The sequence below is a fragment of the Equus asinus genome, chromosome 5 (assembly GCF_041296235.1).
Source record: "Equus asinus isolate D_3611 breed Donkey chromosome 5, EquAss-T2T_v2, whole genome shotgun sequence".
In the NCBI taxonomy this organism is placed as follows: domain Eukaryota; kingdom Metazoa; phylum Chordata; class Mammalia; order Perissodactyla; family Equidae; genus Equus; species Equus asinus.
This window is the reverse complement of record NC_091794.1, coordinates 30,650,200-30,678,199: the sequence shown is the minus strand read 5'-3', so window position 1 is coordinate 30,678,199 and position 28,000 is coordinate 30,650,200. Positions and strand designations below refer to the sequence as shown.

The window sequence follows — 28,000 nt, the reverse complement described above, 5'->3', positions numbered from 1 at the left end:
TTCTCTTGCTTATATACCTAGTAGTGGAAATGCTGGGTCATATGGTAACTCTATGTTTAACCCTTTGAGGAACTGTCAGGCTGTTTCGGCAGTCTGATGGCTGCATCATCTTACATTCCCACTAGCAGTGTCTGAGGGTTCCAATTTCCCCATACACACTTGTTATGATCAGTCTTTTTTAATATAGCCATTCTAGTGGGTGTGAGGCGGTATCTCCTTATGGTTTTGATCTGCATTTTCTTGATGGCTAATGGTGCGGAGCATCTTTTCACATGGTTATTGACTATTTGTATATCTTCTCCAGAAATATATCGATTCAGATCCTCTGCACACTTTTAATTGGGTTATCTGTCTTTTTATTTTTAGATGGCAGAGTTCTTCATCCATTCTAGATACACGTTCTTTATCAGATTTATGACTTTCAAACTTTTCTCCTCTCCTCTAGGTTATCTTTTCACTTTCTTGATTATGTCCTTTGAAGCAAAGAAGTTTTTAATTATGACGAAAGCAAACGTATCTATTTTTCTTTTCTTGCTTGTGCTTTTGGTGTCCTATCTATGAAACCACTGCTTAATCTAAGGTCATGAAAATTCACCCCTACGCATTCTTCTAAGAGTTTTATAGTTTTAGCTCTTACACTTAAGTCTATGATTCATTTTGAGTTACTTCTTTATATGTAGCGTGGAGCTTTTAAAATAATTTTTTTGGCAACATGCTACTAATTAGACTTCAAGGTCTTAAGATAATGCCAATGAAGTATTTTTATTGAAATAACTAAGAAAGTTCTTGTAAATCTCTAGGAATATAATAATGAAGAAAGCATTTCACCAAATAGCATACAAATTTTTTAAAAACATGTAACTTATTCCTGGATTCTATGTCAAAGAGTCAAAATACCAGGATAAGACAAATTACAGAAAAAAATTCATGATGAGAGTTAATGCAAATTTAAAAGTTCAAAAAATATGCCAAGACATAAAGTGTATCATGTGTCAATAACCCTGCTTCCTTCTTTTATGACCTTTAACAATTTCAATCTTATATTATCGTATGAAAGCACGGTGTTTGTCCTTTTCCACTCTTATGATTAGAGCACCTAAAATAGTACTTGGCACATGAATATTTTAAATCAAATAGAAGAGTAAATGAAAATTAATGAATATTGGAACTGGCACTTCAGATGCAAGAAGTATAATAGAAGAGGTGAAAAACGGTAAGGTTTACAAACATTTTGTTCCTATGAATGTTTTGCTCTTCCCTCTACTAATATCGCCCTTCCCTGGTTTGGTGCATGACTCTCTTTCTTTTCATATTTTAGATTTTTGCTTCAATATCATCTCCTTAAGGAAATTTTCATGGCAAAGCTGTTTAAATTAGTTTCCTCTATTATTCTCTATTACAAAAATATAGTTATCTCTTTCATAGCACCAACCCTCAGTGGTAAATTTTCATATTTATTTGTTTACATGTTGTCTTGCTCTCCCACTAGAGTGGAAGTGTTTTCCATTTTATTTCCAGTGCCTAAGACAATGTATGCCATATTACCAATTCTAAATAAATAGATAGTAAATTATTGGATAAATGGGACCAAGGACGGCTGTGGATCCCTGGATTTACAGACACACATGTTAATTTTTACAATTAAGGCTAGCCCTGGAACTAAAGTATTAATATTTTCTAGAAGTTATAAACTCCTGGAATAAAACCAACACAACTTACTAGTGAAAATATCATAATAAGGTAAAAATGGATGCTTACCATTATTCAGTCATTACTGAAAGTATAACTAATGACTTATTGATTTTTTTTCAAAGAAAGGAAACCTAATTCCAACAAAAATATCCATGTCATGTGGTTGCAAGCAAGAACTGCCAGGTTCTTGGGCTGGCAGGATTCCATATTTTCTTTGTGTTTTTAGTTGAAAAGAACACTCCAATTTAGTTAATTAACATACATGAGAGTAAAAAAAAAATAGGCAAAATAAATAATTCTTTTCTAGATGCTATGGCCAAAAATTAACTTAAGATGAAAAAGAAATGTCATAAAATTCAAGGACACCACAGGTATATGAAAAAAAAATATGTAAATAACTTAAAGTGAATATTTAACAATCGAATTGCTGAACAAGCCTCTGTGATTTGGCCTTTGACTTCTCTCTATTTAGAGGCCATTAACTTCAAAATTCTATGATTCATTGGGCATTAGTTGCTAAGATGTTCTCTCTGTCTCTCTCTCTCCCTCTCTCTCTCTCGCTCACTCGTGCTCTCCTTCAATGTTAGGGACTTTTCAGAGATTCTATTTGCCCCAAGAAATAGTTCTACACAAGCTTCAAATTTTAGAATATTCCATGAGGAAATCAGTTGATGAGGAAACTCAAATTATTCCAAAGCAGGTAACTACTTCGTACCTCTATCCTAGATGTATTTGTTTTAAAAATCTGCCATCTCTTTTCAACATGGAATGGAAATCTTTTACAAGAGATGAACTATAATGACCAAGTGGCTTCCCAAGAAGATGTCCTGGACAAATCTTTGCTCCCTGTACCCTCCTCCTTTTATAAGCAGTGTTTAGTACAGAAAGGAAAGCATGACAACATCAACTCTTAAAACACAATATCAGCCTCAGTGCAGAGAAGCATGAACAGTAAGATTCCTCTAGCAAACTATCCATGTTTCAACAGAACAGTGATATCTTACTTAAAACTGAACTAGTTAGCTGAACAAGAAAGTGTGTAGAGTCAGAATCAGGAAAATTATCACAAAAACCATTAAGACCAGATGGCCAATGAATTATTGCCGGAATTAAACTGCATGAAATGCATCCATCAACTGATTCAACAAGATTTTAACAGATACCTTTATACGGGAATTGCAGCTTTCAGTGAAATGGGAGATATTAATCTATTTCAGAAACTTCCCTAACTTCAAGGAGCTTGCATCTGATGGGATAGATAAGGCATGAAAACAAATAATTCTAACAAAAGGAAGAAAGGAAATATACCGATAAATGTTTTATCAAAATGCAAAATGTGGAAGTTATTTTTGGCTGCAGAAATTTAGAAAATTTTTAGCGGGTCTTCAGGGCTGGAAAATTTTGGATATCTACGATAGTGGGAAAGCAAAAGAAACTACAGGAGTGAAATAAAAAGTACTTTCTTCTAACGTCCACTTTGTGGACATAAAATAGTTTTCTCCTTATACCTCTCAATATTGGCCTTCTCTTTTCTTCTTCCTCAGAGACTCCTTACATGTTTCTAAGTAACTCTTGACTCAGATTTTCAATATAAAGTCAGTATCTTTTTGCAATCTTGACATCGTTGGCTTTCACTGAAAAACCAGAGTTCGGTATGGAATTCCAAATGGTGAGAAGGAACATAAATCAATCAAGCAATCTCTCTCTTATTCTTGTTGTTATTGTTGCTCTTGATACCTTTAAATATAGCCGTCACAAAGGACATTGGGCTAGCCAGAGAATAACAATGACTTAGGGTAAGGACATTGGAATCATGCAGTATCAGTTGACCTGGACCCTGGGATCAACCTCATGGGTACTCAGTCTTATTTTATTTTATTGTATCCCCAATAAAACTCTTAACAACAAGGCTCATGAGAGTTTCCTGACTGACAATTCTCCATGTGTACTGTCCCATATTAATACTGGAAGAGTAACACATCCTGACTCCAGGGGAAGAGGATAACAGAAACTCTGAATTTGATACTTTTGGTATTTCCTGGACTCTGCTCCATGAGCTTCTTCCCTTGGCTGATTTTAATCTGTATCCTTTTCCTGTAATAAACCATAACCATGACTATAATAATAATAATAATAGCTTTTCCGTGAGTTCTGTAAGTCCTAGCAAATCATTGAACCATGGGGTGGTTTTGGACTCTTCCTCCAAACTTGCATTTGGTGTCAGAAGTGAAGATAGTCTGGGGGACTGTGCTCCCTAACCTTGTGGTTAGCCCAAACTCCCTGCAACAGGCAATTATGAGGCTAAGCGAAAACTCCAGGAGGATAAGGATCTTTGCTCTTTTACCCGTCTTTGTATGCTCACTACATAGTGCCTGGTATTGGTAGAGTTCCAACAAATATATGTCGAAGGAATTTAGTTGTACTGAGATTGACTTTGAGGGTAAAGCAGCATTTGTGTTGTGATTTGTAGAATCATCAACGTAATCATAGTTAATTATCCACTTATTGTATGGAATTTGCTACATCTATACTTGGAATAGGCAATTCTTTAAAATTCAATGTCTTTATTAAGAAACTTCCTTTAGCAGAGAATGTATTTAATGCTGTGATTGGGGGATATATGAGGCCCAGGGGACAGCGATGAATACAATATAATTCCTGCCCATCAGAAAAAAGGAAGCCAGGTGCTGTGATATTAAAGTAGAAATAACATCTCTTTCTCAATGATACGAGTAATGGAGAGAGGTGACATATCAGTTAATATGTGAGCTGAGCTACAAGGAATGTTAACAATTACACAGGTACACAATAGACAAAGGCAAGCATACCAGCATCGACAATGTGACTATAGTATTATAATTTTAAATCCTTTATGCATCTTATTACACATACGACTCTCTACAATAATTATGTAAAATATTTTATCACCAATCTTTTAACCAGTTTGACAATAATTTGTCCTTATAACTTTATATCAAAAAATGCTCATCTGTAATTGTTTTACGTATGCAAGGTTCAGTACAAACTACTTAAATATAAAAAGATACCAATCTTATAGCAAATACCAGTTTTATAGTAAATTTATAGAGGATGGTAGAAAGAAGAGATCTATTCATCTTGATACTCTGTTTATATGATGAAAAGATGTCCTCCCCGGACCCCCGCCAACTTCAACCCAAGTGTTTTTAAGTACTGTGAGACTAGGAGAAAATTTAAGTAGTTTTACAAACTTTTTCAAAAACTTGTAAACCTCAAAGAGAATGAAACATCAAAGGACATTAAATTTCAAGTCAGCTAGTACTGGTTAAACAGCAAAAATAAAAAAATTAATGGCACCGTCCAAATAAGGTAAATTTTGTAGAAGAATCTGTCTCAATAGATTGTAACACAAGGAAGTATTTCCTGAACTACTGAAGAAGGTGTTTCACGAACAGAAGTTTCTGATTTTCATGAGCTTCTTTTGTTTGGGAAAGCGATAGCTTCTAGAACTTCTATTTACTTTTTTTAAAATGGTATTATTTAATGCCATTAAAAACTATTTCAGGCTTTCTTTCAAAAAGGCATGAGTATAAACTTAACCAAGCAAGCAAAAGACTTATACACTGAAAACTACAAAATGTTGCTGAATGAAATTAAAGAAGAAGCAAATAAATGGAAAGACATCTTGTGTTCACAGATTGGAAGACTTAACATTGTTAAAAACGTCCATACTGCTCAAAAGAACCTATAGACTCAATGCAATCCCCATAAAATTTACAATGGCATTTTTTGCAGAAATAGGAGAAAACATCCTAAAATTCATGTGGAATCTCAAAGGATCCTGAATAGCCAAAACAATCTTGATAAAGAAAAACAAAGCTGGAGGCATCATATTTCCTGATTTTAAATCATGTTACAAGCCTACAGTAATCAAAATGCATGGTACTAGCATGAAGACAAACATATACACCAATAACAGAATAGAAAGCTCAGAAATAAACTCTTAAGTATAGGGTCAAATGATCTCCAAGAAGGGTGCCAAGATACACAATAGGGAAAGCAAAGTGTCTTCAAGAATGTTGCTGGGAAAACTGGATATCTATATACAAGAAAATAAAGTTGGACCCTTCCTTTATGCCATATACAAAAATTAACTCAAAATAGATTAAAAACCTAAAGGTAAGAACTGAAACTGTAAAACTCCTATAAGAAAACATAGGGGGAAAGCTTCATGACATTGAATTTGGAAGTGATTCTTGAATATGACACCAAAAGCACAGGGAGCAAAAGCAAAAATAGACAAACGGGACTCGATCAAACAAAAATGCTTCTGCACAGCAAAGGAAACAATCAATAGACTGAAAGGCAACCTAGAGAATAGGAGAAAATACCTGCAAACCATGTATCTGATAAAGAGTTAATATTCAGAATATATAAAGAAATCCTACAACTCAACAACCAAACACAAATTTAAAAATGGGCAAAGGACTTGAATAGACATTTCTCCAAAGAAGACATACTAACGGCCAACATATATGTGGAAAAGTGCTCAACATCACTAACCCTCGGGGAAATGCAAATCAAAACCACGATGAGGTATCCCCTCATATCTGTTAAGAGGACTAATATCAAAAAAACCCCAGAAATAACAAGTATTGGCAAGGATATGGAAAAATTGGAACCTCTGAACCCTGTTGGTGGCAATGCAAAGTGGTACAGTTGCTACAGAAAACAGTATGGAGGCTCCTCAAAAAATTAAAAATAGAACTACCTTACGATCCAGCAATCCCACATCTGACTATATTTCCAAAAGTGTTGAAAAGCTGATCTTGAAGAGATATTTGTACACCTGTGTTCATTTCAGCATTATTCACAAGTGCCAAGATACAGAAATAACCTAAATATCCATCAATGGATGAATGGACAAAGAAAATGTGGTATACGCATACAGTAGGATATTATTCAGCCTGAAAAAAGAAGGAAATCCTGTCATATGCTACAACACAGATGAACTGTGAAGACACTAGGCTAAGTGAAATTAACCAATCACAAAAAGATAAATACTGCATGATTCCACTTATTATAGGTATCTAAAGCAGTCCAACTCAGAAAGAGAAAGTAGAATGCTTTTGCCACAGGTTGAGGGGAGAGAAATAGTGGAGTTGCTGTTCAATGGGCATAGAGTTTCAGTTTTACAAGGTGAAAAAGTTCTAGAGATCTTTTGCACAACTGTAGTGTACATTTAAAAATAGTTAAGATGGTAAATTTTACGTTATGCATTTTTTACCACAATAAAAAACAAGAGGAGGGAAAAAGGCATGAGTTCAGACAAGGATGCACCCACTCTGCTCCAAACAGATAGTGATGATGAATAAAATATTAAAAAGTAAGGGCTAAATGACATAGCCAGGATCAAAGCAGGCCAAACACCCCCATGAGAGAGAAACACAAAGCACTGAGCAGGCTGCAGCTGCAGCTCTACTGGGCTTCCAGTCCTGGAGGCGGTGTGATCCAGAGTTCCACTCTGGTCACGTCAAAAGGAACAAAGTCCTCTATGTAGGACAGAGGGCTGGAGCAAGGCTGCCTGCTCATACCAGGGGCTGGGATCGTTTTCCTGCTCCAACCTTAAAAACGCTGAAAGAAAACATACTGCTACTACTTAATAAGCAAGATGCAATGGTAGACACAGACTCACAATGAGAGGAACTAGACCAAGCCATCCCCCAGCCCGGGCCCCGTTCCCTAACCCAATGTCCCCCTAGAATAAGAGCCGTGATATGACTCAAAATCTTATTATAAACTACAGCCACTAAGGCTGGATAAAGGCAACAAAACACTGCTAGAAAGTGAGGGCAGACCTCACAGGAAGACATAGACTAGGGAGAGGGAGGGGAGGGAAACGTGCCTGCAGACTGAAATTCCAAACACGTGAAAAACTACTTCCAATATGATCTAATCTAATTCGGAAAATGACAGCCCACAAAATCAACAACTGAAATATGAATTCGTTACAAAAGAAATTAACTTTATGGAACAGTCTGACAAAGCATTACAAGAATGCTCAGAGAGGTTAATCAGGTAATGACTTTCCACAAAAAGAGCCAGATAGCAAAAACAGGAAGAAATGAATCAAGAAGAGGTAGATATCAAACGGAAGCCATCAGACATCCAAAAAGGAAAAACACAGTGATTGAAATCACAAAATAGACCGCATCAATTCGACAGTAGATGAATTTGAAAGTTTCTAGTATAAGTCATTTGACTATTGTTAGTACAAGAGACTGGAAAACATGATAGGGAAAGAAAACGTATATGAGTTAAGAGTTAAAATTTTCCAGAATTGAAGAAATGTGATGCCTTAGATTAAAAGAGTATTGTGGGGGCCAGCCCGGTGGCGCAGTGGTTAAGTTCTCACATTCCGCTTCTCAGAGGCCCAGGATTCGCCGGTTCGGATCCCGGGTGCGGACATGGCACCACTTGGCAAAAAGCCATGCTGTGGTAGGCATCCCACATACAAAGTAGAGGAAGATGGGCATGGATGTTAGCTCAGGGCCAGTCTTCCTCAGCAAAAAGAGGAAGATTGGCAGTAGTTAACTCAGGGATAACCTTCCTAAAAAAAAAAAGGAATATTCTGAATTCCTAACAAGACAAATTAAGATAGATACACAAGTAGACGTTATAATGAATTTGCAGAACATGAAGTATAAAGAGAAAAAAAATCTTTTACATTTTCCATGTAGATTACCTACAAAAGAAAGAAGATTAAACGCTCAGCAAACTTCTCATAGTCAACAACAGATATTGGAAGCCCATGGAAGATAATTTTCAAAGTGCTGGGGAAAAATTGGTGTCCTTATAATTGTCTAACTATCTGAACCGTGATTCAAGAGGGAGGGAGAGTGGAAAGAAGGCATTTTCATGGAATACCAGGGTGAAGTGAGCTCACCATCTACATACTTCACACACAAAACAATGACAGATTTCCTTGAGAAGAAAAGTAAACTCACAGAGACCAAATTTGATACGCACACAAAAAACCAAAAACTATATGCATAGAAATCATCTTAAGGACTGGCAAATTGAATTATTAGCTATAGAATAATAACTAATCAGGCATATGATTTTATTTTAGTGTAACTAATAAAATTGGTGGGAAGGGTGGTGGTGTTTGCTAGGACGAGAACATCCTAAGGTCCATTTGGAAGGAGGATGGGAGCACAAAAAAATGTTTAGCAAACTATATACTTACGTACGTATGTCAAAATAAGTAAGAGTGAATCACTAAAGGAATAGAAACATAAACTAAGGAAACTAGCAGAAGAATGAATATAGAATTAAAAAAAAACCGTTCAATAACGCAAAGAAATTTTTTTAAAAAGATAAAATACAAACTACAATGGTAAAAACAAATCCAAATGCATCAAAAATCTCATTAAATACGTACAGATTAAACTCACCTATTAACACACAAGATTTTCAGAATGGATCTTAAACCCTTAGTTCTAGGCTACCTAACGGTCACTCTGCGTTTACCACTCTCTCCTTCTGTCTCCTGGTGAGGGGAGAAAATCAGAAGCAACGAGGAAATCAATTCCGAGCTTACATTTGAATATGAACCAGGTAAATTAAACCATTTGTGAATGTCTCTCAGATTCTAAGTTAGCTTCTTTATGACCTCTTTGGTTTGCCCCCAGCCCCACACCACTACCCCTGCCCTGCCATATGTTCCAGTTAGGGTCTTCACCGGTGTGCCCAACTACACTATTTCACATGAAGTAGGACATTGCTTTTCAAATGACTTCAAGTCTTAATATACCAAAAGAGCCTCAGGAAAGCCTATGTTAACAGCCTGTTTTTAACTCACCACAAGGCTTCCGGCTGCACTAGTGCTCTCCTGCTGAGGCATGCCACACAGACACACAGCAGTACAAGGGGCAAGAAAGCCTTGACACCCCATTCTCTTTCAGGTCTGCCTCGCCCAATATTGACCCTCTTTGGTCCTATAACAAAATCATCAGGCCTATGGGTACTGTTTAATATTAAAAGCCAGCACTTACTCCTATTAGTCTTATCCAGAAAGAGGGTGATTTTGAAAGTAGGGGTGCTGATGATCTATGTCAGTGATGCCATGTTTACAATTAAAGGAAAATTGTCCCCAGGAGCCTCATAGTCTCAAAAGCAGGGAAAAGCATTGTGATTCTTGGTATGAGGCAAGGTTGATTTAAGTGAAGAGAAAAATTGAAAATCTAGGTGCCCAAATGAGGTAACTCAACAGATGGTTATTAGCTTTACTACGGTGTTAGCTCTTTCACAAAAAAGCACCTCCATTAAAATTCTCTAGTCAAGAATTTCTTAAAACCTCCTGCTATGGGCTCAAGCCCCCAGGTTAACACTAGCTCTAAGCAAGAAGGAAAGAAAGAACACATCTTTGAAAAGGCTGCAGAGGATGAAGTTCTGTTATTTCATACTGAATACCCAGGCTCCTCTCCCAGGACCTTTGGGATTACACCCAACAAGAGTGACTCCTCCCCACCCCCACCCCCTACACACACACACACACACGTGCGCACGCGTGTGCATGCACGCTCCTACACAACTACCTTCTGACTACAATACTGTTGTCAGAATTTGTGTTTTTCTTCTTCTCAGTAGTTTGGAAATCAACTCTAGTCCAAAGGTCTGAACTCTACAGTTTTTGTGGAATTATAACCTGAATTATGACCTTTTAAATAAATATAAAAATGAATAATGACCTTCTAAATACAGGGATAAACGTAATCTAATCTACTTTTAGTTGTTTACTTGATGACTGATTAAATCTTTGAATTAATACATCTTAAGATCATCTCCATGTTTTAGTTTGTAGTACATTCAAAACTTTTTTAAAAGTTTAACTGGAATTATTCAAAACAATAACCTACCTTTCTTTTCCTTATTTTAATTCTTACGTTTCAAATATAGACTCATAGTATTTGGACATTAAGAACTGTTAGAATTATGTCACACCAAGAATGAAAGCCTATTATTTTGACCGAAACTGTATATATCTTTAAGTATTGAGTAGAAACTATAGAAAAACAATGTGTATGTACACATCTAGGATATAAATGCATATTCATATCTGAATATGTTCAGGAGTAAAATAGCAACTTTAAGAATTCTAACATGAATGACAGATGTATTATTAATAAACAAACATAATACCAGGGATTGATTTAATTGAATATTGAAAAAGTTTAATAAAGGTTATTCAATAACTAATTTAGACTCTAGTAGGCATAAATGCATTTCCTGAATAATAACTTTATGTTATTTATAGAGATCATAGAAAGTAAGAGTGGAAATCTGTAACCATGATTTTCAAAGATATTTCTTCACAAACTACAAATAGGTGACTCCCTTATGAGAGAACAGAAATGTGTTTTATATTCGAAAACACATGATTTGGTGCAGCCACATTCTCTCAATGCATGATTTATTATCTTGAATGAAACAGGCATCAGAACAGCGTTAACTACTTTAAAATATGTTAGGGCTGATAATGTAGTCACTGATGCTACCTAATTTTGTCAACTGGATTTAAAAAAGACTTTAGACAACATGGTATCCAACACTCTCATTTTAAACGTCCAGAAATTAAACCAAAGAGAGGAGGTGACTCGTCCAAACTGAAATGTAAATCAAACTCACATATCCCAGCCCCTAATCCAGAGCTCATTCCAGAAATTCACATTGCCAGTTATTCCAGGAATCTGATGCATTCGATACTACACAGATTTATAAATACAAACAAAAGCACAATCTATTCAGAAAGCTCTTTCTCCACAATAAGACAGGGAAGATTCCCAGACACACTGAAGAATTTAGCTTCCTAAACCATCCTCTGCGCTTGAAAGGAGAGGTAACAGGAGAAAAGAAAAATATCTTACCCCTTGAATTAAACAGAAAGGTAAAATTCAAAAGATAGATTATCCTCCAGGAGTGGGAGCTAGATGAAGGGAATTTATATTTCACGGAGACCAACTAGCTCTTTCTCAACAGAAGATGATCTTTAACGCTCTAAATTATGAAATCTTCATAATAATCTTGACATACTGGGTCAGAAAATATAAAACGACTTCAACTTCCAATTTTCTTCCCTAAAATAATGGTTACTCCATTACCTCTGAATGCCAGTTTACACACACATACGCATTACAGGGTACTTACTGAGCTGTAGAGATAGCCTTCACCATTCATGGCCACATAGAGGCTGGCCTTCACCCCTTGGATGGCCACCACACGCAGGCCCACGGGAATTAGATTGAACAGGGCTAGAAGGGAAAAAGAAGACAGAGAGAAAGGGATCAGTGACCTTTTGAATAAAATTATCTTGCTTCTTAAGATGACTCGTGGGAATAAAACCTGTGAGTTGAAATTGCTAGGGGGAGACAGAGAGCAAGGGAGAGAGAGTCAAAGAGTAAGGAAAATTGGCTTCTTGTCTCTGCGCCACCACTAATTACCCGTGTGATTTCAGGCAAATCACGGAAACTCATCTGTAATAAAGGAGTTAGATTAGAAGGTCTCTAAGGCCCCACCTGGATCCGAGAGTCCAGGATCTCTGCTCCACAAAATGAACACACACCCAAACAGTGTAACATAAGATGATTTTTTTCTAAAAAACAAGTAATTTGAAGCAAAAAATTCTCAACAGTAGAAAACATGTTTGTAGTCATGAGTAATATAAAATACGGTCTTTAAAACATGTGAGAACTTGTTTTCAGTCCTCTCCTTGTGGTCCTTAACGTTGTCTTGAACACAAAAGGTGAACACAAGAATTACTGACTCACTGTTAGCTACACTGGTGGAAGGAGAACATTTCTCTTTTTTTAATTTAATTTTATTTTTTATTCTTTCCTTTTTTCTCCCCAAAGCCCCTGTGTACATAGTTGTATATTCTCAGTTGTGGGTCCTTCTAGTTGTGGCATGTGGGACGCTGCCTCAGCATGGCCTGACGAGTGATGCCATGTCTGCGCCCAGGATTCGAAGCACGCGAACTTAATCACTTGGTCACGGGGCTGGCCCAGAACGTTTCTCTTTATATTTTATTTTTTGACATGTAAATGTATATAGATAAACAGATGGATAGAAAATCGATACCTTAAGTTATAATGGACATATTTTATATCTCAGGATGTATGCACATATATATATATACCACATTATATATATATACCACATATATATTTATACATATGCACAAAACCATTAAAATTAACTTGGTAAGTTTAATTCAATATCCTAAGATGAAAGGGAAATATGCTTGTAGTCTTTAAATATTTGAGTCGCCTATCACTGAAAATATTCAATAGTTTATATATCCACTTAGAGAAGGTATTCATACACCAGAAAAAATATAAATAAGAAGTTCATCTATTTTTCTTGTAACAATGTATTTCTATGAATTATATATCCCTAGCACTATTCTACTTACTGTTGGGATTACAAAATGAGCATAAACATAAAACATTGCCCTTATCCTGAAAGAATTTGTATCACATAAGGGAGGAAAACAATCATATTGTTAGGCTCTGCAGATGGCAACATGGACATGAACTAAATATTTCATGACTTCATGCATAAGCGAGTATCTCTGTAGTTCACTTTAACATCCTGACTTGGTCAGAAGTCCTTACCCATCTTTTCTGCTGGTAAAATTCCCATCAGTTCTGGTCATCTTCTCAGTTTTGAATATAAGATATACATAAATTAACCAATGTACTACCATTAATGAGAAATGTTTCCATTTGGGGGGGGGGCTTCTCTCAACCTGGGATAGTAAGCTAAACATACTGACACACACACACAAAACATAGTAGTTGGCTTTCAGTCAAATGTTCAATTGATAGTTGTAAAGGATCAAGCCTTAGACCACAAGTTCAGTACAGCAGGATTCAATTCCTAGATGTTTGACATTGGACCAGTCTCTTTTCCTCTTTGAATCTGTTTCCTCTTTTGTCATGAAAGTTGAGACTAGATCTTAGTAGATGCTTAAGAATTAATAGTTGGCTCAGTTTGAAGGTATATTAGTTTTCCTTCTTCCTATGTTTTTACCACTGTCCTTGTGCTGCTGAAATAAGAAGAACAAGACCTTAAAGTCTAGTTGAGAGAAAACTAAGACATATGGAATAATCTGATATAGTGTATAATTTATTTCTATAATTAAACATAATATATGCACTCTATATATATTCTCTATGTTACAGAAGTTCAGGAAAATAGAAGATCTGGGGGGCCTGAGGTATTCAGGAAATGTCTCACACAGAAGAAAGGACTTGAGTTGACACCTAAAGAAATGGCAGAAGTTGGGTAAGCCAAGAACAGAAGGACATTTTCGTGGGGCAGGAAATTAGGTGGTTCTGCAGGGTAACGTGTGTGTATAGGAAGAGACTGGAAGATTGGAGGATCTCATTCATATTGGGGAGGAATGAGAAAGAACACCAGCTAGATAAAGCAGGGATAAATAACTGAGAATCTGTCACTCTAATCTTAGACAACTAGACTTTACCAAATGGGCAAGAAGAAGTTGACATACAAAGATTCAAGCAGCAAGATTACAAAAAAATGTGAGAGATTTGCAGACAACATAGTTTCTAAACCCATCATTCAGAAGCTACATGACTTTGAGCCATTCATTTAACCTTTCTGCCTTAGTTTTTCTATCTGTAAAATGAGCATAATAATCCTTACTGCACAGAGTTTATAGAAGAACCAAATGCATTACCATGGTCTTCAAAGTGTTTCATAAACAGAGATATGTTCTCTCTATATAAGAGTTGTCATTAATATTTCATTCTTCTGCTTGTCAAATAAGGTTACCATGGGGTCTGATGTAAAAATTGACATATCATCCCAGTAATATTTAGAGTCCATATTCAGAACCTTGTTTAATACTTTAAAAAATGATATTTTATATTTGCACAACATTTAATTTTCAAAGAGCTGATAAATCCATCATCATACTTGACCTTCAACCACAAACACTATGAAGAATTTAGGACAGAATGGTTATCCTAATTTTTAGAAGGGCAAACAGGTTCAGAGAGGTAACCCCGGTGAAACCATCTCAAAAAAGGTTTTCTAGCTCTCCAATGTGCTTATCTGCCCCAAATGTCATATTTCCCCCTTCTTCCACTTAAAATTTAATTTCCTCCTATATCCACTCTCACCTTCTTACAAAGTAATAGATGATTTAGCTACATTTCCCTACATAGCCTGCAGCTAGCTGTGGCTATGGACTCAGTACTGGTCAGTGAGGGTCTTTGTATGCTTGAAGACTCCTTCCTTAAAGAGAGCTTAGAAGTGTCCTTTGCTTTCTTCTCAATCCTTTGCCTTATTGCTGTTTTTACCAGGATGTGGTGGCTGGATCATCTCATTCCGTGAAAACAAGGGCCACCCCTGAGGGAATGGTAGCAGGCAAGCTGGAAAGAGTGGGTCCCCGAGGACTTTGTGGAGCAATGGCACCAGTCCAGCATTCAATTATCCAGGTCTGGATTTTATGTGAGAAAAATAAGTCCTTGTTATTTCAGTCTGTGCAAGGCAGAGCCAACCCTAATCCTAACTGACAGAGATTGCTAATGAAAGCAGAGTTAACACGTAAGGTGTGAACTAAATGTAAGGTACTTATACATTGTAAATATAGGCAACCACTAGAAAATTTCAAGTTCAGTGACAATTCTTATGAGAAAGAGTAATGAAATCCAAAATGCTGAATGATGTTTTTCTAAGAGAAAGATTTCCCAGGATAAATGCTAAGCATATTGGTTCATTTCACTGAAATGGAAGTATAAAAGTAACTATAAAGCTCTTCCTACCTGTGGAGAGTGAGAAAGCCACTAAAACCAGGCAGAGACAAAGGGAAGAAACTTGTGTGAAAGTTTTATATGAACCATAAGGTGATAATGCTTTTAGATGGTATGCTTTGGGAGATTTAGCAAGTCCATTAAAAAAAAAAATCAGGGGCCAGCCTGGTGGCATAGTGGTTGTTTACATGTTCCACTTTGGCAGCCTGGGGTTTGCAAGTTTTGATCCGGGGACAGACTTACACACTGCTCATCGAGCCATGCTGTGGCAGCATCCCACATACAAAATACAGGAAGATTGGCACAGATGTTAGCTCAGGAACAATCTTCCACAAGCAAAAAGAGGAAGATTGGCAATGGATGTTAGCTCAGGGCCAACCTTCTTCACCAAAAAACCCCAGACAAATCAGTAAACAATTTGGGATGAGACATTTTAGTGGTAAAAGCTTAAAACTATTCTCTTTGGGAGGGTCTGCATCTGCCTCCTAAAATCTTGAAAAGCAGCAAACAACTTACCTTCATCTTTTATTTATCTTCAGTGTAGCACACTGGCTGTAGCTCACAGGAGCCCTTCACTATGCAGCCAGAATTTCTCCTGAGCCTACAGTCTTCTTCTCCAACCTCAAAGCCACTGTCCTAACTCATAGTAAGAGGGCCACACCATTCCTCAAGTCCCTTGCATCTACTCAGGCCATCTCCCTGCTTACAATCTCTAGTGAATACTCATGTCTACAAGAAGGATCCAAAGTCTTTACTCGGACCCTCAATGGCCTTTACAACCTGGCTACAAACGACATTTCCAGGTTATCACCTGTCACTCATTTCATTCACCATAACCAGCTTCAGAAAGCTTTTTGCCATTTCCTAAGTTCCCCCTTGATCTTTAACTAGCCTGGATTTAGTTTTTCTTTTGCCTCTTTTTTTAGAAAGCCTATCTTCCCTGTTAAACTGCGCCATGAGTCTTTCCCAAACCCTTCCGAGACAGTTGTTTCCTTGTCCATAATTGTCTATTTCATGGGCATATCTCTGTAACGGCATTTGGAATGTGGTATTATAATTGTTTATTTACACATCTGTCTCTATCCCTAAGCTGCAAGCCTCTTGAGAGGAGGTTTCTGCAACTTCTACCCCAGTTATATGGACGTATCTTATATTCAATAAATGTAATTGACTCTAAGGGGCATGAAAAAGCACCTTATTTCCAGGAATTTAGGTTTCCTTATTGGAATAAAAGTGTGTTTTTAAGATAAAAAAAGAAATTTAAAACTTCTCAGCCTGGTATTCAAGGTTATACATAGTCACAGCATACATTTCTGCTATGTGGCACTATTCACGGTAATATATTTATTTCCTTATTCTAGTAATTTGATTTCCCTCTTGCCACTTTTTAACTCCGTGTTTTTGCTTACTTCATTCCCTCTGCCTAGAATGTCACTTATGCCATATCCTTATAGTGAAACCCCTGCACACTTGAAATACACAAAATACCAAGTGTTCTTTCTCACTTCTCAGCTGCCCTAGTCCTGGATCTAGACTATATTTATGACAATTTATAACTTTCTTCCATTAAAAAAAATATGTTTTCTTTCCTAACCACAACTAGATTGTAAGCACTCCAAAACAAGATCACATCTAAACCAAACGTGTATTAAACGGAGAAAAGGAGGGAGTGGAGGAGGGAGAAAGAGAGACAGAGACAAAAACAGAGAGAAATTGACAGGGAGAATAAGCCAGGTAGTATATATTCTATTTATATTCAGCATCCCAGTAAACATTTGCTAAATAAAGACAACAATGATAAGCCAAACCGAGTTCAAGCATCTAATCTGACATGTGAGCATCTCCTCAATCTTGTCCTTTCCAAAAGTAATATCTCATTCCAAACTTCTATGCAAATCTGACTCTTATATTATTGAAAATAAAATAATTGAGTTGGTGTTCTTGGGATCCATAACAAACTCAATCACTGAACCACATGGAAAAAGGGTATGAAAAAAGGTAATGAAGGGAAAGGACAGTTTCTTCAATAAATGATGCTGGTAAAACTGCATATCCACATCCAAAAGAATGAAATTGAACCCTTTTTTATCTTATACACAAATATCAACTCAAAATGGATTAAAGATCTAAACATAAAGCCTGAACTGTAAAACTCCTAGAAGAAAACATAGGGAAAAAGCTTCTTGATATTGGCATTGGTAGCGATTTCTTGGATATGACAACAGAAACATAAACAGCAACAAAAACAGCAACAAAAGCAAAAGTAGACAAGTGGGACTACATCAAACTACAAAGCTTCTGCACAGCAAAGGAAACAAGAGAATGAAATGGCAAACTACAGAATCGGAGAAAATGTCTACAAACCATTTACTTGATAAAGAGTTAATATCCTAAATACATGAGTAACTCCTACAACTCAATAGCAAAAAAATAAATAACTCAATTTAAAAATTGGCAAAAGACTTGAATAGACATTTCTCCAAAGATGATATACAAATGACCAATAAGTACACAAAAAACGCTCAACACCACTAACCATCAGGGAGATGCAAATCAAAACCACAATGAGATATCATGTCATACCTGTTAGAATGATGACTACCAAAAAAAATAAAATAACCAAAAATAACAAGTGCTGCCAAGGATGTGGAGAAATTGAAAACTTTGTGCACTGTTGGTGGAAATGTAAAGTGGTGCAGCCACTATGGAAAACCACATTGAGAAAATGGAGCATGGAAAACAGTATGGAGGGTCCTCAAAAACTTAAATATAGAACTACCATATGATATAGGAATCTCACTCCTGGGATATATATACAAAAGAATTGAAATCAAGATCTCGAGAATATATCTGCCCTCTTACGTTCATTGCAGCATTATTCACAATTAGCCAAGATATGGAAACAACATAAATGTCCCTGGATGATAAGTGGATAAAGAAAATGTGGTATATACATACAATGGAATATTACTCAGCTTTTTAAAAGAAGGAAATCCTGTCACATGTGACAACATAAATGAAGCTGGAAGACACTATACTAAGGGAAACAAGCCAGTCTTACTTAGAAGGACAAATACTGCATTATTCCACTTACATGAGGTATTTAAAATAATTAAACTCATGAAAGCAGAGAGTAGAATGATGGTTGTAAAGAGCTAGAAGGAGGGGGAAATGGGTAGTTATTGTTCAATGAGTATGAAGTTTCAGTTATGCAAGATGAATAAGTTCTAGAAATCTATTGAACAACATAGTACCTATAGTTAACAATACTATATTGTGCACATAAAAAACTTGTTAGGAGGCTAGATCTCATCTTAAATGTTCTTACCCCCGCCCCCAAAAAAGGGAAAGGGACAACTGGAAAGTTTTGGAATTGATAGGTATGTTTATGACCTTGATTGTGGTGATGGTTCCATAGGTGTATGCATGCGTACAAACTCATTAAATTGTATACATTAAATACATACAGGGTTTTTCTTGTATATCAATTATACTTCAACAAAGCTATTTTTTTAAAAAAGTAATGAAAGAATATGATAAAAATAAATAAGTAAACTAGTAGATGAATTGCATTGATACATCCAATTCTCCATTTCTCTCTGTAACCATGTGCTTTGCCATTTCATCTGCAAAGCTGTGGAAGGATATTTTGCCCTAGCCTTTGATACTGGGCTCAGGATGTGACTCACTTCGGCCAATAGGATATTAGCATATGCAAGCAGAATCTTTTTGTGCATTTCCCCTCTTGCCACTACATTAAGAAAAATAGGCACAGACTAACCCACTGGTCCTAGAAAGAGAATGTAAGACACCTAGAACATATTGAAGCGGCCTCAGGAATCCAGCCAAGGGCATTCTAGACTAACTGAGAGATAGCTGACCCCTAGATATGTAACTAGACAAGATCAGGAGAGCTGCCTAGCCAACCACCCCAGACACATGAAACATAAACACTCGCTGTTGCATGCAGTTGAGGCCATGTGATTGTTGGCTACATAGCATTATTGCAGTAATGTATAAAGGAGTAGCAAAAGTTATTTATTGGAGGAAGCGGTTGGTAGATTTGAAGTGTTCTGAAATCTTACAACAAAAAAATTTCAATTTTGATAACAATCCTCAATATATACATGACATTGCCAATTATGAACTGTGAAGCTAAAATAAATTTTTATAAATTAAAAAAATACAGTCATGAGCTGCATAATAATGTTTTGTCAATGACGGACCGCGTATATGATGGTGGTCCTATCAGATGAGTACCTGTAGCCTAGGTGTGCAGCAGACTATACCATTTAGTTTTGTGTAAGTACACTCTGTCATGTTCGTACAACAATGAAATTGCCTAACTATGCATTTCTCAGAACGTATCCCTATCGTTAAGCGATGCATGACTGTAACAAAGAATCAGTTTTGATTAATCATGCTACAGGAAAGACTGAATTATTTTTCTATAGAAAATGTATTATAAAATTGTCATATGAAAAGATGTTCAAAGATTATACAAACAAAATAATGGAAAAGAAATATATAGACTTGCATGCATCAAATAAGTAACTAAAATATTTTATTATTTCCCTGGACTTTATAATCTTAGCTTTTTAAAATTTAACCTTTTGTCATTTATTTTCTCATCCTACTTTCTTTTGTATACCTAATTTTCATTTCATTATGTTTTATTTATTTTTTCAAGGGAGTGCCCAAAATTGTCTAAATATTAGGACTTATAAAACCGAAGTCGGTTTCAGGCTGAAATTTAAGTAGCAGAGAATGAAAGAGAAGTAGCAAATGAGAAAGGAAAAACTAAAAAGATTATATTCATTGAATGCCTACCTTTTTTTCTGGCATTGTGCTAGGATTTTGACATGCAAAATGTCACTTTTTAAACAAATTAAAATATACTAAAAATAAACTAAATATCTTGCCACTACATTACTAAATATCTGACTACATGGCTTTATTTCAGGACTTTATAAAAAGTCCTAACTTGTTTTTTAGGTACAAAGTAAATAAATGAAGGGAATGAAGTGTTATCCTAAACATTGGGGTGAGATTCCATGGCCTTAGTTAGTTGAACTCTCATACAGTACCTTGTAAATATCTCTATGATGTCCCTGATTCATATGTTATTTATCCTTTCCATAAATACTTATTAAGCACTTCAGGTACACCACATGTCATGCTTAGGATAGGAAAATAGTGATGTCTCCTATACACGTGGTCCCTGGGGAATACACCTTCATCTGTAAATCTTTCTGAAGCTCCCACAATTCTGTGGGCAAGTGGAAACTTGTACTATCATTCTCATTGCCTAGCATTGCAACTTGGTCTTAGAGGCTGCTATTGAATATCTGCCAAATAAATAAGTGAATCTGAAGTGGTTTCTCTTTACGCTTGCTTATTCATAGCTTTTTTAGGTCGCATTTCCATAATTAAACATGTAAGAAACAATTGAAGATAATATTTACCACACGGAATATATTCAAATATGGAATCTTAAGGGAAAGCCGGAAAACCTACATGACACAAAGTTTGAGAGCTCAGAAGTATAGGATGCACGGGGCTGGTGTGTGTGTGTAGGGTGAGGCAGGTTTTGGAGAGAATGAAGAGGAAGGGAAGAATTTGGGGAACCTATTACAAGCCAGATATTAGACATCTTGTAAAATTATATTGGACCAGAGAAAAGCACTCTTTAAAAATGCTGTATTCTTATTCAACTTAATTTCACTTGTCTATTATTCACACAAGTTATTCCAGCGACAAAAAGGTGACAATCAAACCAAAACACATTAGAAAGCACTTAATGTGACAACCAATGAAGACGCAAAGAAGAAAGAGAAAAAGAAACAGAGAGAAAGAGGAAGAGGGAGGGAGAGAGGAAAAGAGGGAAGAAGGGAGAAAGAAGCTCATTGCAATTCTTCTTTACAACAGGGAAATACAATACTTCCCAAGTATCTTCTAAGGACAGACTCCTCACTATTTGTAATAATGAACAGGTATAAAAGAGTACAGTTGTATTTTGAAATTCTGAGCTAAATGTGCAGAATGGGCAATTAAAAAAAATGCTTTTATGACCCACTAAAAACCCAAGTAAATTTATACTGGAAGATGCTGAGAGAGAATGGAGATTTTTAGGTTTATCATTTGTGCACCCTGAATATCAGATTGTTTTGAAAATTCAGTATCATTTTGCACACTTTAAGATGTTCTCAATAAAGATATTTTATTAGAGTGTGAATAATACTGAAACCTACAAAATCGTAACCTAAAATTAAGTTGGTAACGGGTTATTTTCCCCTATAATCCTGAGTCTCTTGCAATAACATTTGTAATTGTAATACTTAGGATAATATTTGTAGGTCACTCAAGTGGTCATCCATTAGTCATGAAATTGATATTTATTTCTGGCATTTAATTATTACTTACTAAGGTCAATTCTTCCCCCTCCCCGTTTTCAATAGGAAAATGCTCTTATGGAAGAGTTGACAAACTAGGAGATGGTCTGAGCTCACATCCTCCAATGCAAAAGTGGTTATTTAAATTATAGTACAATGCCCACAACTAAAATATACAACTATGTACTGGGGAGATTTGGGGAAAAAAAGCAAAAAAAATTAAAAATTTCAAAAAATTAAAAAAAATTAAATTATGGTGCAATGAAGTATTCACTCAGGCAAATTAATTGTTCCCTCATTCTAATTCCACAGCATTCCACACCTAGCACTTATTGCATTACTTTTTCATATTTACATGTTTGCCTGAGTCTCCTTGCAAACTAGGAATTCTTCAAGAGTAAGAAATATGTTGTTAGTTTCTTTGCTTTCATCCAGAGCACACTGCACAGTAGAAGCCTAAACAATTGTAGTCATTGGATTTAACTCTCTAAAATAGCACATCTTGCAGAAACTAAAGGACAGATGTGATTGCCCCTACTTCTTTTGCTTATAAGCCAAGGAAACAAGACTGAGATGAGGACTGAACTTTAGTCCAGAGGACGTAACTCCTGGTCATGAGCCTGAGTTCTAACATCTAACAGCTTTGTGACCTCTGTGACTTGAAGCAATGTAGCCTCACTAATCCTCAGTGTCTGCTCTGATTGCCTCACTGACTCGTTATGAAGATTAATTAAGATATTTTAAAAAAATTTGTTAAACTAGGAAAGTATGTATAAGTGTCATTATTGGTGCTGCTGGTTGGTGATGGCAATGCTGTTGTTAAAGCCTTCCTAATGGGGGCAGTGGTGGGGGACACAGGGGTCATCATTAGCTCATATTTATCTTAAATTTCTTAAAACATCACAGAAGAAAAAAGAGCAAGGTATTTCATCTCATATATTTAAGATCAAGTAGGCAAAAATAACTATGTATTTAAAATAAAAAGAATGTAAAAATCAACATACTTTAGGCAATGTTGATTCAGTGCTTTCAGCCTGATCCCCTATTTTTTAAACAACTGGTCAAGTAATCCAATTGTCTGATTTATTTTCCCCACTGAATTTACTGACTTATGGAACTGATTAGTGGTTTGGGACTTAGAGACTTAATATTTTTCTTCTAAGTATTGGCTGACGGGAAACGTTGTGAATTTTCAAAATGAGCAACATCATGATCACTTTCTTTGACAAAAGCTAGTGAAATGTTTGCCTTAGCTCAGGCAGAAATCCTGCCATTGGCTTTTAATCCCAATATTATCATATAACTTTTCCTGTGTTACTTCAGAGATGTTCAAAAACTTGCATAATTAACAAGTCAATTCAATGTGATTCTTTCATTTTCCCTTAAGATGAAAAATGTAGCCTATCACTATCGATAATAAAAGCAAATGCCTGTCATCACTCATCCTCTGCGGCCAATTTGTCTTACGCAGAAGACTTGTCTCATAGTCCCTTTGAAGAACTCAGTGAACAGCACAGGTGTCAGTCCATAAGATCAATAGGTGAAAGCATCCTTCAAGAAATCTCTGCATGTTCTGAAGCTGTTTAGATTTGTATCTTTCATCTAACACTATGTTGCCAAAATGGACGCTGTGATCTATTAGGTTTATTCATTAATTCATCATACGTATTCCAGACATTGTGCTAGGCACTTGTAATACAGTGGTGTAAAATATAGACATGGTACCTGCCATCAAGGTGGTGAAAGTCTGAAATAAAAAAACTAACTCCACATGTGTACTCTGCATCCATCTTTACCGATGAGGGCACTGAAGCTCAAAGGTGTGGTTTTCGCAGCTCATTAAGTCAGCCAAGAAAGAGTTAGGATGCCAGCCTAGGTTCTGGTGGCTATAAGGCTAGAAAATATTGTTGCTTCTAAGAAAGAGAGGGAAATTCTAGTAACCACAATCTAAGTAGTTGTAAAGAATGTGAGGAAAAAAATGGAACTATAATAAATAAATTTGGAAGCCCTAAAAGGAATTTTTCAGCCAAGCAGAAATGTCCCACCCAGAAAGTACAAAACCTTTAGTAAATCACACACAGACAACATAAGCAAACTTGCTTGAGGTGGTTTAGATATGCTCAAACAAAGCTTTGTACTTCATTATCATTAATTACCAAAACAAGAAAGCACTTTTGAAAATTTATGCACACAATACTGATGAGCAATTATAATTAAATAAAAGAAAGTCACTGAAAGAGCCACAAAGGAAACATTCATGATTCCACTCAAGTTACGTTGATGGTGCTACTCTTTATATTTGCTGCTCATAATTTAAAAAAAATACGTATATATGTATATATGTAATCTGCCTCATTCCAAAAATATTAACTGGATCTGTAAAACTAAATGTGGTAAGATTTTTTTTTAGAAATGGAGGAGCAAAAAGAATTTGAGAAATAAGATGATTTTGTCATTACTATTCTCTACCTTAAAATCTCTCCTTCAGCCCATCTCTACTGTAATCCCTAGTTACAGAATTTCCTAAGCACCACATTTCACCTATCACTCGATTGCAATTGCTCAATAACTTGCACTGATGCCCCATGTCCTAAAATATAAAGTTTCAACTCCCGTGTGTGTCAGTTAAGGCACTCTAAAATATGGTCCTGTGACACTTCCACACAATCTCTTTGCTTCACCGAAACTAATCAGCTCGTTTTTCCCCAACATGGCAGGAGCTGTCTCCACTAGGTGATTTTGTGCCTCCTTATCTGAAATGCAATTCTCCTAATCTTAGCTTACATATTTTGTTCCTGTTCTTCAAGACGCAGTTTAAAATCCACTTTTGCTGAGCACTATGGCTTTTGAGGATCTCTCTCATCTCTGAAATCTGGTGACTTTTCTAATCACTTGGCAGTACCAGTGTTAATTTGCATTATTAAGTTTTGTTTTACATAAACGTTCAGCCTCCTCTACTGCTCTGGGAGCAGCTCGAAGGCAGGAACTGTAACCGAGTCATCATTGTAACCTGGTAACTAGAACACAGTTGGCTCTCAATACAGTGGTGTTAATGAAGATGAAGCATGCATATTGCAGACATATAGGAAATTCCAATCGTTTTGGGGTAGATGCCCGAAACCATGTCTGAAGAAGACATCTGAGGCTAGACCACAATGATGTTGTGAGAATTTAGTGACGTATATCGTGGACACAGGACAGGCACTTGGGCCATTTATTTGTCATCTCCAGCTTGGGGGCCTCCTTTTACAATAAAATATCACAGAACATTCCATAAAAGAACAGCAATGATTTGCACTGAACTTTAACGAATCTCATTGCACGGCTCTGTCTCAAAGGTTTTGGCTGCATATTCCAACCTTCTGTAGAGGTTTTTTGCTTATTTGTCTTATTAAGGTAACATTGATTTATAACATTATATAAGTTTCAGGCTAGGGAGTTTGTTTTTTTTTAAATTCTGATGCCTTGGCCACACCCAAAGCAATTAAATAAAAATTGTCAGGATTGAATTTAGGCATCAATATATTTTAAACTCTTCAGATAATTCCAACGTGCAGCATTGTTGAAAAGCAACTTCAGGGGCCAGCCTGGTTGCCAAGTGGTTAAGTTCGTGCGCTTTGCTTTAGCAGCCCAGGGTTTCGCAGGTTCGGATCCTGCGCGGGGACATGGCACCCCTCATCAGGCCATGCTGAAGTGGCGTCCCACATAGCACAGCCAGAGGCCCTCACAACTAGAATATACAACTATGTACTGGGGAGCTTTGGGGAGAAGAAAAAAAGAAGAAGATGGGTAACAGATGTTAGTTCAAGTGCCAATCTTAAAAAAAAAAAGCAATTTCATATTCAGTAGTTCTGGGGTCGTTCTAAGAGGCTTCCAAGTGATACTAATGCTTACCAAACCTGGTACAGTCAGTGGACCAAAGCTTGGTGTGGGTAGCACAGACATCTCCTGCAGCTCATTGGAAAGCCAGAGTCTCAGGTCCCATCCAAGAACTGCAGAATCAACATTTGCAGTTTAACAAGATTCCCTGATGACCACTATGTACGTAAAGTCTGAGAAGCAGTGTTCTAGAGCAGTGGTTCTCAGAGTACGGTCTTGTGAACTTGTTACAAATACAAACTATCCAGGCCCGGCTACATGCCTAAACAGAAACTCCGGGAGTAAGGCCCCAAAAGCAGTAGTTTAACAAGCCTTCCAGGTGATTCTGATGCACGCTAAAATACAAGAAGCAATGTTCTAGAAGAAATCACTGTTATTATACTTGACTGCACTTTGGAATCATCTGTGTTATTTTAAAAGATTACTGATGCCTGGATTCCATCCTCAGAGATTCTGATTTTATTGATCTGGAATAAGACTTGGGCATCAGGGTTTTAAAAGTTACCCAGGTGATTCTAATGCACAAAAGTTTTGGAGACATTGTTCTAGAGAACTTGGACACAGGTGGGAGATGGGCTGTCTTCCTTTGCTTCTTAGTAGGGCTTTTCCTGATCAGATTGTCAGCAGAATCAAAGGACTGAGTACAGATCATGTGTAATTGTATTCATTCCATCTCCCTCAGGAGGAAATTCCAAGTGTAGAGGGGTTTAATACTGCCGAATTAGACTTTGATCAAATTCCCCCAAAGATGAGAAGGCTGGCTCTAGGGCCTAGAAGAGTGCTGAAACTACAGATGAGTTTCCAACAAGTCTTGTTACACAGTTCTTCAAAGTTCTGCTCAAGTCCTACATTTTCCCCTGAAATTATTCTTGGTAATCATTCAGGTAGCACAGATTTCTCCTCTTTTGACTTTTCAAAGCACTTCCTTCCATGAGGGTAAATTTGATATTATATACTTTAAGTCTTTACATATAATTCCCATTTTGCAGATGAGAAACTATGGTTTCAAAATGCTAAGCAAATTGCCCGAGTTTATACAACTGGTAAGTGGAGAAATGTATATTAATATCCATCATTGTCTGTCTTCAAAATCCTATGGGCTATTCATACACCACAGTGCTTCCCCAAGTATCAGGACTGATCTCTGGTACACACTAAAGGAACGATAAAAATGATGTTTTCTGCCAATACCTAAGTAAGAGGGAGCAAAGAGAAGTTGTCTTTAGGATATTTTTTAATTAAATTATAATACTATGGAGGGGGCTTAGTAATGCTGTACAGACATATTTGACATGGACCTTTGCTCCACATTCTGTCTCAGCACCAGGGAAAGCAGATGCACTAGGACAATTGCTGGATGTCTGCTCAGTACCAGTCTATCTAGGCTACTGAGAAACATATGGAAATAGATATATACACACAAGCACTCCTATCCTACACACCTCAGATTTCCCAAGTCAGATATATGAGACCTGATCTTTCATATGTATATATTTAAGATCTTTAAAATCATTGTATAATGGTTTACTATTTCCAAAAAATGTTGTAATTTACAGTTTAAATACATCAAACATATTGGAGAAAAGTCCTCTGGAGTTCAGTGTTTAGCTCGTCTAAAGTAAACAACCATAATATTTTTTAAGTAAACCATATTCCCGTCTTAATACTTTTTAAGTGTTGTCAAAAGAATGCAGTGATATGATTTAAGAGAATGTTTATTATGCACTACGAAATATTAACCAGGAAAGACAAATGGGAGGACTCAGTGTAGAGTGGGTAAAGGCATTAACTCCAGAACTAAACTCATTGAGTTCAAATTCTGGGTCTATCATTAAATATCTGTGTGACCACGGGCTAATTACTCAAACTCCCTATGCCTCGTTTACTCATCTTCAAAGTAGGAATGATTGCAGTACCTGATTTATAGGATTGTTATGATAAATGAGCAAAATTTATAAAACTTTCATTTCTGTACTAGACCCTTAGTACTCAGTAAACATTGGCTGTTATTATCTAATATGCCCCCAAACTCATAGGTTAAGAAATGCATGGCACATAGGTGACCATTTTATTTTTCAAACCCCTCATTGAAAATACATAGTTCTTCCTTTATACTGCATGGTAGTATGTCCTGGAAAACAGGACACATGAGAGAAAAGTTATGATTTATCTCTTATTTAGTTGGTGGCTACGGCCTGAATACCTAAGCAAACCAGC

General features: G+C 36.4%; 1 protein-coding gene across 5 annotated transcripts in view; it reads right to left on the bottom strand.

Moving 5' to 3' along the window:
- FGF12 (fibroblast growth factor 12) overlaps nt 1–28,000 on the bottom strand; it is a 502,076-nt gene that overhangs the window by 149,654 nt on the left and 324,422 nt on the right. For all 5 annotated transcript variants that reach the window (XM_014843391.3, XM_044771304.2, XM_014843390.3 and 2 more), the window contains one exon: nt 11,881–11,984. In XM_014843391.3, the coding sequence (XP_014698877.1) occupies nt 11,881–11,984 (104 nt within the window). The remainder of the gene's footprint in view (nt 1–11,880; nt 11,985–28,000) is intronic.